This window comes from Cynocephalus volans, chromosome 10 (assembly GCF_027409185.1).
Source record: "Cynocephalus volans isolate mCynVol1 chromosome 10, mCynVol1.pri, whole genome shotgun sequence".
Lineage (NCBI taxonomy): Eukaryota > Metazoa > Chordata > Mammalia > Dermoptera > Cynocephalidae > Cynocephalus > Cynocephalus volans.
Genome location: NC_084469.1, coordinates 104,725,157 through 104,737,548, shown reverse-complemented (window position 1 = coordinate 104,737,548; position 12,392 = coordinate 104,725,157). Strand labels below are relative to the sequence as shown.

Here is a 12,392-nt window from a genome sequence, read left to right as displayed (position 1 = left end):
GAGTAAATGTGTTCTGTTTATGAGTGCCTGACACATGGTCCATACTCAATTTAGTATTAGCAAGTACTGCGTACATGTATGCACACTATATCATGTAATTCTCACAATAACCTGGGCTCATATAATCTCCATTTGGACGAGGAAACTGAGGCACAGAAAAACTAAGCGATCTGGTTGAGTGACATAAATGATAGATTTGGGATTAGAATCTACCTAAGCTGTCTAACATAGTCGCCACTGGCCAAGTGACCAGTGATCATTTGAAATGTGGCTGAGGGCTGACCGGTTAGCTTAGCTGGTTACAGCCTGGTGTTATAACATCAAGGTCAAGGGTACGGATCCCCTCACTGGCCAGCCGCCAAAAAAAAAAAAAAAAAAAAAATGTCAGAAATGTGGCTGGTCTGAACGGAGATATGCTGTAGGTGTAAAATACACATCAGATTTTGACTATTTAGTATGAGAAAAGAACGGAAAATATTTCATTAGCAGTCTTGAAAAATCAATCTGGACATAATAAGTTATGTAAATTCTCAAAGTTATTTCCACCGGTTTCTTTTTTCATGTTGCTACTAGAAAATTTAAAATTACATTTCTGTCTCATATCATATCTCTATAGGACAGGGCTAACCTACATTAGCATTATTGCTCTGACATTGATCTTCTCAGAGCATGGAGGGGGGTGGAATCTGGAGAGTTTATAATTTTTTACCTCATTTCCACCAATTCCCTGTAGAACCTTGGGCAAGGTACAACACCCTCTGAGCCTCAGTTTTCTAATCTGTGAAGTGGGCGTTATATCAGTAAAGTGTTGAGGTGAAATGAAATTATATACCTGAAGCACTTAGCACTGGGTCGGGCACATAGGAGGTAGTCCACACCGGTAAGCTGCCACCTTGATTATAACTATTACTAGGTGAGTCCCTACCCAGACTGCCTTTGAAAATGTAAAAGTAGTTAACATCCACTGAATGACCATCTCTGCAGATCACCCACCGCCCTGCTCCAGGGCAAGGGAAAATCCCAAAAGGGCAAAGAGCTCAGGGCCAGAGGGTGATGTCCAAGGTCACACAACCCACTGGAGGTGGGACTGGATGAAACTCAAAACAAAACCGTGCTTCTGACCTTGAGGACATCAATTTTACCTCTCTAGTCGGCCAGCAGACCTTAGTGCAGTAAGGGCGGAGGTGGGGCCTGAGTCCCTTCCACCCGTTGAGGCTTAGTTGACGCCCTCAAGATGGCGGCGCCCTGAGCACTGCAGCATGGCCCGCCACGCTCAAGATGGCGGCACACGCTCCCGGGCGCCGGTTCCGGTTCCGGTTGCTCTGGCCCCGCACCAAGACACGCCGAGCGCGCTGCGAGCAGCCATGGTGGATGGTCCTGTAGCGGAGCTGCTGCTGCGGCGGCTGGAGGCGGCCGACGGCGGTCTGGATAGCGCGGAGCTGGCGGCCGAGCTGGGCGTGGAGCACCAGGCAGTGGTGGGCGCCGTGAAGAGCCTGCAGACGCTGGGCGAGGTGAGCCGGGCCCGTGATGCCGGGCCGCCTGGCTTTTGCACCTGCAGTTCCTTTGCCAGAAGAGCCCTGCCTCCAGGACAAACTGCCTCAGGCCTGGTTAGGGGTAATTGTATCTGAGTCTACCCTGGGAGGAGCAGGCGGGGAGTCTGTTACGAGTGAGGGCCCGGGCGCCCGGATGTTCCTCATGCAATAAACGTCCATTGAGGCATGATCAGCAGGGGGTGGGGGGAAGGTGTACGTTGGTGGACAAGAAAGGCACGGTCACTGCTCTTACGGAGGTTTTGGTCTAATAGGGACGTGCTCAAGCGATCAGAATTATGGGGAAAACCCAAGGAATCCACCGGTGACAGCTGACCTAACCTTGGGGATCAGGGAGAGTGGCCCAGTGGAGGTGACAGCTGAGTCGAATCTATGCACTGTGGAGGAAAGCCATGGTATTTTAGGGATGAATGATGGGTGGTTAACGGGATGACAGGTGGAATTGCAGAACAGCTAGAATTGCAAGGCTTTGTAGGTCTTGATCTCATAGGAGAACTGGGGCGCCGTAGCAGGAGCTGGAGCAGGTCAGATATGTGTGCTTTCTACATCTCCTTTGGGAAGGATTAACGGGCAGGACTGGAAGCTAGAGGATGAAGTTAAAGGCTGGCACATCCCCAAGCTAGAGGGCATGGTGTCTGACTGTGGGGAGGCAGCTGGAATTGGGGGTGGGGAGCATGACCTGAGATTCAGGACAAGGCAGGGGGAGCACCTATGAAGCCGAGCTTTCCAACTTGGGAAAGTGGAGGGTGATGGAAGTACAGGAGGAGAATGTTGAGGGGCCCATGGGCCGCCCAGGAGGCTGGATCCCTGAGGCAAGCATTTAGAAAACAGGTCTGGACTGTTTATTTATCGAACTCACATTCCATGACCCATTCTGATCTCAGCTTCACTTGTTCAGTTCTTGCTGTAAGCCTAGGGTGATGACTCTGTTATTATCCCCATTTTGCAGCTATGACAGCTGATGCTCAGCACTGGTCAGTAACTTTTCAGTGTCACTGGAAGTGGTTGGTGAACCCAGATATGAAATTAGGCACTTGGATTGCCAGTGCCGAGGTCTTCACTGCAAAGGAGAGAGTGAAGCTATGGTGTGGGGGGTAATCAGTCTGAAATTGACATATGTGTAGGTCACATAGGTCACTGAGGATTAAATAATGACCTTTTTTTTTTTTTTGGCAGCTGGCCGGTACAGGGATCGAACCCTAGACCCTAGTATTAATAATGATAATTTAATTTGGCTTAATCTCATAACGATGATGGCAAAGATAACAAAAATAACAACAGTAGTTAGAATTTGTGCAGCATTTGTCGCACATTGAGCACTCTGTTCTTTTCTGTGCGTTGATTCACTTACTCTTCAAAACCCTCTGAGGGGAGCCCATCAGACCTTTCTCTTACGGAGAAGAAAAGTCACTCGGGAGATTAAGCAACTTTCCTGAGCTCACAGTGAGTGAGGAACAGAGCTGGATTAGAACAAAGGAGGAGTGAGGACTTGTGAACCCCACCTAGCCTTGTCCCTGTCTGCATGACCCTGGACCCATCCTCATCTTGGAGCCTCAGGTTCTTGCTTCCTTCTCTAACACTCTGGGCACTGAGATGTGAATGTAGAGACAAATCAGCTAATCTGAGAACTTAAAATCTGTCAACAGGGGCTGGCTCAGTTGGTTAGAGCGCAGTGCTGATAACACCAAAGTCAAGAGTTTGGATCCCCGTGCTGGCCAGTGACCAAAAAAAATAAATAAGTAAAATCTCTCATCAGGTTCAAAAGTGATAGTAAGATTTTTTTCTCTGCCAGGCAATGTACTTAGTACTTTATCTCACCCTGGGAGGTGTGAACTATCATAGTCATTATTATTATTATTGTATCAATGTTACATAAGGGAAGTGGAGACTCAGCAAGAGGAAATGCTTCCCTTGGGATCATCTAGCTGGAAAGTGGCACAGCTGGGACATGAAGCCAGCTTCAGAGGCTGTGCTTTAAACCTCAGCCCCAGTGCTGCAGCAAATGGGATGACTGACTCTGAACCATCCCCCTCTCTATTGTCCCCATTTCCCTCCAGGTCATTGAGGCTGAACTTCGCTCCACCAAGCGCTGGGAGCTCACTGCTGAGGGTGAGGAGATTGCCCGGGAGGGCAGCCATGAGGCCCGTGTGTTTCGCAGCATCCCTCCGGAGGGCCTCGCCCAGAGCGAGCTCATGGTAGGGGTCTGCGGGCAAGGGGGGAAGTGATTGGGTGAAGGTGGTCCTCATGCCCCACTCACTGCAGCCTCACTCCTCCAGCGACTGCCCAGTGGCAAAGTGGGCTTCAGCAAGGCCATGTCCAATAAGTGGATCCGTGTGGATAAGAGCGCAGCTGATGGGCCCCGGGTGTTCCGAGTGGTGAGTCCCTGCAGGCGGGCGGGCAGGTGGACAGGTGGATGGGCCCCTGGCCCTCACACCCCTCATCGTGGCAGGTGGACAGCATGGAGGATGAGGTGCAGGGGCGGCTCCAGCTGGTCCGGGGAGGACAGGCCGAGAAGCTGGGAGAGAAGGAGAGGAGCGAGCTCAGGAAGAGGAAGCTGCTGACTGAAGTGTGAGTGGGCAGTGCTACCTGCAGGCTCAGGCCACCATCACTGTGTGGCACTATGGTGGGAAGGTGGGTGGGAGCTGTCCTATCCACACCATGCTGAGGGTGCTGCTAGTCTCCTCCCAGCCCTTTTACACTGTGATTGTCAAGCACACATGCCAGCCTCAGGGCCTTTGCCCATGATTCATCTTCCGCTGAGAAATATCTTCACACCGATCTTTAAGGCAGGCTTTGGCATCAAACCTCTGCTCATGTGTCACCTTAAAGAGCCTACTCTGACACCCCTTTTTCCCCTCGAGTTCCACACAAGCCCCTCACTGCCAGTATCCATCCCTCATACCCTGATCATCTCCTTCACGGTCCTTAGCCCTGTCTGAAGCTGAATGAATGGGCACCAGACAGGCTCCTGGGACTTGGATGGGCTGGAGGCTTTGCTCTTGCAGGGCTGATGTCCCCAGTGAGCAGACAGAGTGGCATAGAGAACAGAGACTGCAACTGGGCTACTTGATTTTATTTATTTATTTTTTTGGTGGCTGGCCAGTACAGGGATCCAAACCCTTGACCCTGGTGTGTCCAGCACCATGCTCTCTCAAGTTAGCTATCTGGCCAGGCTGGCTGCCTGATTGAAATCTGGGCTCTGCCACTTACTAGCTCAGTGACCTTAGCCAAGTCGCCTGGCCTTTCCCAGCCTCAGTTTCCTCATCTATAGAATGGCCCCTACCTACCAGGTTGTAGAATACTTTAGTGGAATAGAGCCTGGCACAGAATAAACCCTCTAGATTTTACCTAATACTATGGTTCCCAGCTGTGTACTTAGTGCCTTAAACTGACCCTGGTACATATTAAGTTCTCGATAAGTGTTTGTTGAATGAATAAGTGAGTGGACACAGGGAAATAGGAGGTGGCCACATAAGAGAATTTTGAGTGGTGGTAAATGCTAGGGAGAAAATAAAGCAGAATGACTTGGTGGGCAGTGTTGGGATCAGCATCAGATGAGAGATCAAGGAAAGCCTTTTGGAGGAGGTGACAGCAAGCGGCATCACCTTCATTCCTCTGGCCACAGGACCCTGAAGACATACTGGGTGAGCAAAGGCAGTGCCTTCAGCACCAGCATCTCCAAGCAGGAGGCAGAGCTGAGCCCGGAGATGATCTCCAGGTAGGTAGGGGTGTGCCCCAGGGTGGGGGGCAGGTGGGGGGTGGGCATCCCTCACCAGGCCTGTGCATCTCAAATCCCCCCACAGTGGCTCCTGGCGTGACCGGCCCTTCAAGCCCTACAACTTCTTGGCCCGTGGTGTCCTCCCTGACAGCGGCCACCTGCACCCCCTGCTCAAGGTCCGCTCCCAGTTCCGCCAGATCTTCCTGGAGATGGGGTGAGCATGGGGCGAGGGGCGGGACTGGCATAGCCACTGGGTACAAGCAGGGCAGTCAGGCCGCATCTCCCACCAGGTTCACTGAGATGCCAACTGATAACTTCATCGAGAGCTCCTTCTGGAACTTTGACGCACTCTTCCAGCCCCAGCAGCACCCAGCGCGCGACCAGCATGACACCTTTTTCCTGCGAGGTGGGTCAGCCCTGAGGTCCTGGCTGGGATGACATGGGAGGTGCCAGGCCTGGGCAGAACTTTTAGGGGTTAGGCATCCCATTTTACAAAATAAAGCCCTGGGGGCTGGCTGGTTAGCTAGTTACTTAGCGCTCAGCCTTATCACACCAAGGACACGGGTTTGGATCCCCTTACTGGCGAGCCACCAAAAAAATAAATAAATAGAAAAAAATAAATCCCATCCTCAGTGTGGCCAGCAAGGCCTGTGGGAGCTGGTCCCATCAACCTCTGTGATCTCCTTCCACTGCTGTTAGCCTTCATTCTGGTCCTCTGAACATAACAGTGCTGTGTCTGCCTCAGGGCCTTTGCCCATGCTGTGCCTTCCACTGAGAATGTCTTCTAGAGAGATCTTCAAGGCAGCTGTGGAATCCAACTTCCTCTCATGTCACCACCAGTGCTACAAGAGCCCCTCACCCCTAGTCTTCATTCTTGTGTCCCGGTTCTTTCTTTCTTTCACTGTACTCAGTGCTGTCTGAAATTGAATGGCTTCCCGCAGTGGTTGTTGTCTACCCCACCAGGAGGGCTGGCAAGGTCACTGGGTGCCCATTACCTGGCTAGGAGCAACTTCATTCTTGTCATCATCTCGTGGCACCCAAAACTGACTAAGCACTCATTACACACTAGTCGCTGTTCTAATCTTGCCAACTACAAGAAGTAGTACTGTTAGCTTCTTTTTACAAATGAGGAAACTGAGGCATAGAGAGGGAATGTCACTTGCCTGGGGTCACACAGCTTGTAAGTTCTGGAGATGGGATTCGACCCCAGGCTTTTCAGGAGCACCAAAATTGTGTCTTTGGAAGGGGATCTTAAGAATTTGCACATTCGTGCAACGATGCTCTTTGAGCCTGTCCTGTGCGCCAAGGTCTCTTTTAACACCTGGGTCACAGCCATGGACAGGACAGAAGTCCTTGCGCTAGGGAGACCTGTATCCTGGTTGGGGAGGTGTGTTAAATCTTGAGCAAGCTGTGTAGTGGGATGGGGAATGGTAAGTTCAACAGGGGAAATTGTGGGGGGGGGGTCGCGGGGAGAGGGTGGTGTGGCTGTTAATTTAAATTAGTCTTTGTTTAAGCAAAGACTGAAGGAGATGAGGGAGGGAGCCATATTTGGAGAAAGAAATTTCCAGGCAGAGGAAATGGCCAGTGCAAAGCCCTAAGGCTGGAATGTGCCTGGTGTGCTCACAGGTCATCTGTGAGGCCCAGCAACTGGAGAGGTGGTAGGAATGGGAGGAGGTGACGGAACAGAGCCACAGGAGGACTTGGGCTTTTCCTCTGAGGGAGGTGGGAGCTGTGGAGGGTTCTGGGCAGAGGAGGGGTGTAACTGACTTAGGCGTCCCAGGTGCCCTCTGACTACTATTGGGGAAAGAGTGGAGGCTGCACATGTCACATCACCACTATCCATGTAGGGGCTATTTGAGAAATGCCCGTGACTGACCAGATGATGCTCTGTCCCGCCCAGATCCAGCCGAGGCCCTGCAGCTCCCAATGGACTACGTCCAGCGGGTCAAGCGGATCCACTCTCAGGGCGGCTATGGCTCACAGGGGTGAGGAAGGACTTTGACTGTGGGGGATTACGGGAGGGAAGGAGGTGGAAGCCCGAGGGCCACAGCACGGACTTCCCGCCTTTCTTCTTGAAGGTACAAGTACAACTGGAAGCTAGACGAGGCCAGGAAAAACCTGCTGCGCACACACACCACGTCTGCCAGCGCCCGTGCCCTCTACCGCCTTGCCCAGAAGGTGCGGCTTGGCCTGGGCAGTGGGGCTTGGGGGGCTGTCATACAGACTTCCTGACCCACACCCGGGCTGGGCCTGGCTGTCACCCCTGCTCCCCAGAAGCCCTTCACACCAGCCAAGTACTTCTCCATTGACCGCGTGTTCCGGAACGAGACTCTGGATGCCACGCACCTGGCTGAGTTCCACCAGATCGAAGGCGTTGTGGCTGACCATGGCCTCACCCTGGGTCACCTCATGGGTGTGCTGCGGGAGTTCTTCACCAAGCTGGGTGAGCAGGCTGGCCAGGGCAGGTGGGCTTGGTGGGGTGGTGGGAGGGTGCCTGGGTCACCAGACTTATCCTCCACCCCCCAGGTATCACCCAGCTGCGTTTCAAGCCAGCTTACAACCCCTACACGGAGCCCAGCATGGAAGTGTTCAGCTACCACCAAGGTCAGGTTGGAACCCGGTACTAGGGTATGGAAGGTGGTCTCAGGCTCCCCATGGATTGACCTGGGTCTCCCTCACTGCCAAGCTGATACCCCATCTCCCAAGCTCACCACCAGGCCCAGCACCACCCATACATGCTGCTCCATCTTCACTCTCCCACCCCCACAGGCCTGAAGAAATGGGTGGAGGTCGGGAATTCTGGGGTCTTCCGTCCCGAAATGCTTCTGCCCATGGGGCTCCCCGAGAACGTATCAGTCATCGCCTGGGGCCTCTCTCTGGAGCGGTGAGTGTCCGGGGAGGAACTCCGGGGTCTGGCTGCCTCGCCAGGCATGGGGGACTGTGGAGCTTCAGCACCATCTCTTCATTCATTGATTCACTCATTCATTTGACAAAGGTTTATTAGTAAGCACCTGCTCTATACCCGGCCCTGTGCACAAACGTGGTAGCATACCTCCCTGCCTCTGTGAAGCTGGGATTCTGGTGGAGGGAAAAGGATGATAACTAGAAGAAAGACGAGTAAATTCAACTAGTAAAATCTATAGAGAAAGTGAAGCAGAGAGTGCTGTTTTAGTCCATTTTGTGTTGCTGTAACAGAACTACCTGAGACTGGATAATTTATAAGGAAAATAGGTTTATTTGGCTTATGATTCTGGGACAGCTGCATCTGGCATGGGCCTCAGGCTGCTTCTACTCATGGAGGAAAAATGGCAGGCAGCTGGCAGGTACAAGCAGATCACATGGTGAGAGGAAGCAAGAGAGAGCAAGAGAGAGGAGGTGCCGGGGTCCTTTAAACAATCAGGTCTCGCGGGAACTAATAGAGTGAGAACTCACTCACTACCCCTCCTCCCCCAGGGAGAGCATTAATCCATTCATGAGGGATCCGCCCCCATGACTCAATTAGTTTCTAACACTGCCACATTGGAGATCAAATCTCTACATGAGTTTTGGAGGGGACAACACATCCAAACTCCATCAAGCGCTAAGGAGATTAGGTAGTCAAGGAAGGCTTCACAGAGGAGGTGGCATCTGAGCAAAGCCTGGAGGTGGATGAAGGGGTGAGCTGTGAGAATATCCAGGGAAGGGCGTTCCAGACAGAAGGCACAGCTAGTGCAAAGGCCCTGAGGCTGGACTGGGCCTGGTGTGTTTGGAGAACAGCAATGAGGCCAGTGTGGCTGGAGGAAGTCGGTGAAGGGGCAGAGTGAGAGGAGGTGAGGGCAGGGAGGTGACAAGGCAGACAGTCCAGGGCCTTGTGGATCATGAGGAGGCCTTTGGCTTTTACTCTGAGCAAGGTGGGAGCCATGGAGGATTCTGAGCAGAGAACAGGACCTGACCTAGTGTTAAACTCTGTCCCCTTACCCCCAAGCCCAACGATGATCAAATATGGCATCAACAATATCCGGGAGCTGGTGGGCCACAAGGTGAACCTGCAGATGGTGTATGACAGTCCCTTGTGCCGCCTGGATGCCGAGCCGAGGACACAGGAGACTGCATGACGTGGGCCACACCCCGATCACCTGCCCTCCCTGAGTCCCTGCTGCCTAGTTCCTTTGCATCCCTTGCCAGTAACCTCCTTATATTTATGAGGCCTCTGTGAGGCCAGCCACCCCTCCCCTTGGTATTTCCTCTTCCCTACCCATCCAAGGGGCAGGGGAGTGGGTAGCAGTTTCCTTCTGTGGTCTGTCCACCTATGAGGGTGGGCCATAGGGAGCCCTGCAGGCCACCTGCTGTCTAATAAAGTGGGCATTTGCCCTCATCTGGTGCCTTTCCTTAGGGGTGAGGGGTTCTGTTGGGTTCCTCCAGCTCAGTGTGCCAGTTGATAGCGAAAAAATTAGTTGCTGGAGCCCCAGGTGTGAGGGGTGGTGAGTTGGGGGTCTTGGATATTCAAAGATCCTAGCTGGCCTGAGCCAGATCCCCTGGGAAAGACTATGTCCATGGAGCATTTACTGATCAACTACTGGTGCCGGCTCTCTTCTAGCTGAACGGAACAGAAACCTCCTGCTTTAGTGAAGGGGACATTTGGAAGGTGGAGACAAAGGTGGTTGTTGGGGCCCTGGGAGCCAGTGGGAACATGGGGGTGGGGGGTGGGAGCTGTCCTCTAAAAAAAAAAATTTTTTTTTTTTCTTAAAAGATGACCAGTAAGGGGATCTTAACCCTTGATTTGGTGTCATCAGCACCATGCTCTCCCAAGCGAGCTAACCGGCCATGCTTATATAGGGATCTGAACCTGTGGCCTTGTTGTTATCAGCACCACACTCTCCCAAGTGAGCAAACCAGCCATCCCTATATAGGGATCTGAACCTGTGGCTTTGGTGTTATCAGCACCACACTCTCCCAAGTGAGCCACAGGCTGGCCCCCAATTTTTTTTTCGTAAGGATCAAATGAGCCCGGAGTAGAGAGAGGAGCAGGATAAAGCTCCATGAGCTCAGGGTTCACATTGAACAGTGAGCAGATCTCACACCTGAGTTTTGTCCCTCGTATGTTTTTGTGGAAATACGTTAAAGCAAATCCCAGCCGTTGTGTGGTTCACACCTCGTCTTTAGGGCTAGCACACTTTTGGCAACATGTATCGTTTCCACGTAACCACAAGCCTACCACCGCTCTGCCTAGCTGAGGCCACGGATAGTGCTGGTCCTGGGTCCCCAGTCAGACATTTTCATTTCAAATTAAATAATTCAAGCATACAGAAAAATGCTCTTTCGTGGAACACATGTGCACCTCCTAAGTGCCAGCACTGTTTGAGAATGAAAACTCAGCAGTGGGCAAAGCAGACTCAGATGCTTGCCCTCGGGGAGCTGACATTCTGGAGGCCAGGGGAGACAAATGCTAAATAGATAAATACACAAATGGGGGCAGGTAAAGGCCATGAGGCAAAATTAAGGAAAGTGAGGAGGCTCAAAAGCATATAAAGCATAATACAAGAGATCCCGAGGAATCTGCTCCCAGTTTTGTTAAATCAACACTGGCTGTGTTTGCTTTGTATCTTTTCACTTTTTAGAACTATGTGGTGGATGAGTTTGAAGGCCCTCTATGGTTGTCCTATTTCTTTTTGTCCCCGCCCTGCTAAGGTTACTCACTCCCAAATTTGGTGTTTATCATTCTTATGTTATAATTTTAAATTTTTACTACTTATATGCGTTACTCTAACAAGACATGGTTTCATTTTGCACGTTTCAAAAGTTATACAAACTACACCATAAAAGTTCTACATCGTATGGGTTGCTTTTGTGTGTGTGTGTGTATGTGTGTGTGTACATGCACGCACTTCCACACGCCCATGCTTAACAGCAAGTCAGATTTTTCTGGGTAGATCATCGTGTGTGTGTGTGTGTGTGTGTGTGTGTGTGTGTGTGTGTGTACATGCACGCACTTCCACACGTCCATGCTTAACAGCAAGTCAGATTTTTCTGGGTAGATCGTGTGTGTGTGTGTGTGTGTGTGTGTGTGTGTGTGTGTACATGCACGCACTTCCACACGTCCATGCTTAACAGCAAGTCAGATTTTTCTGGGTAGATCATCGTGTGTGTGTGTGTGTGTGTGTGTACATGCACGCACTTCCACACGTCCATGCTTAACAGCAAGTCAGATTTTTCTGGGTAGATCATCCTCAAAACTTTAAACCCAATGCTGTGAGAAGATCCATTTTGTTTAGCTTCTTCCTTTGCCGCAAAATACTAATGTTACCCACTATTTAATGAACCCTTACTATGTGCCAGATGTTTTATCCCTGAAAACCTTATCACAGACTGATGTTTTAGCTTTTTATCACCCTAGTAGGGATGGGTTTTGAGAGTGTGTGGCAGTTTTATGATCACCCGGTTGGTAACAGGCATAGTCCAGACTCAAACCCCTGTTCTCCAGAGTGTAGGTGTCAAGATGTGTGTCCTTAGTGTGTGGCCCAGGACAGAGCCTGGCACAAGGGGTTGAGCAACGTGAGCCAGGTTCCTTCTACCTCCCTTTCTCATATGGACACTGACAGGTGTCCCAGAGAGGAGGTCCACCTCCTTCCCAGTCAATTGGGATAAAATCCGAAACCCTCACCTTGGCCCTCAGTTGTGCCGCCCAGCCTCTGCTCATTCTTTTGTCCCCCCCGCCACTACCTCCCCCAGATCCCTGCTCTCCTGCTACCCAGGGCCTCCTGGTTACTCACACTGAGCCGCTACCACCTCAGAGCCTTTGCACACACCTATTCAAATATTTTGCCCGTTTTAAAATTGGATTGTCTTTTTATTGAGTTGTAAGAGTTCTTGTAAATTCAGCATATAAATTCTTTTTTTCTTTTTTCCCTTGGCAGCTAGCCGGTGCAGGGATTGAACCCTGGAGCTTGGTGTTATCAGCACCACGCTCTAACCAACTGAGCTAACCAGCCAGCCCCCAAGCTTTTTCTTAGATATATATTTTGCAAATATTTCCTCCCATTCTGGCTCCTTGTGGCCAATTATTATTCTCGTTGTTGCTATTACTACTACTATTAAGGGATTATTGTTATTACTACTGTTATTATTAAGGGATACCACCCTGTATG

The 12,392-nt window shown here is 51.2% G+C and overlaps 1 protein-coding gene and 1 non-coding gene across 3 annotated transcripts; one reads left to right on the top strand and one right to left on the bottom strand.

Moving 5' to 3' along the window:
* Positions 1-1,351: 1,351 nt before the first annotated feature.
* On the top strand, positions 1,352-9,622 carry FARSA (phenylalanyl-tRNA synthetase subunit alpha). Of its 2 annotated transcripts, none has more exons than XM_063110943.1 (13): positions 1,352-1,511; positions 3,608-3,745; positions 3,827-3,925; positions 4,000-4,118; positions 5,176-5,268; positions 5,354-5,482; positions 5,559-5,674; positions 7,169-7,253; positions 7,347-7,446; positions 7,546-7,711; positions 7,795-7,872; positions 8,038-8,152; positions 9,233-9,622. In XM_063110943.1, exons 1-13 carry the CDS (start codon positions 1,365-1,367, stop codon positions 9,360-9,362), a joined length of 1,515 nt encoding a protein of 504 aa, XP_062967013.1. In that variant the 5' UTR covers positions 1,352-1,364; the 3' UTR covers positions 9,363-9,622. The 2 variants fall into 2 exon arrangements, with proteins under 2 accessions (XP_062967013.1, XP_062967012.1); XM_063110942.1 differs by having other exon boundaries at positions 7,543-7,711.
* Positions 9,623-12,162: 2,540 nt separating this feature from the next.
* TRNAI-GAU (transfer RNA isoleucine (anticodon GAU)) lies at positions 12,163-12,236 on the bottom strand. Its single transcript has one exon. It is a non-coding gene; the product is annotated as a tRNA-Ile (tRNA).
* Positions 12,237-12,392: the final 156 nt, after the last annotated feature.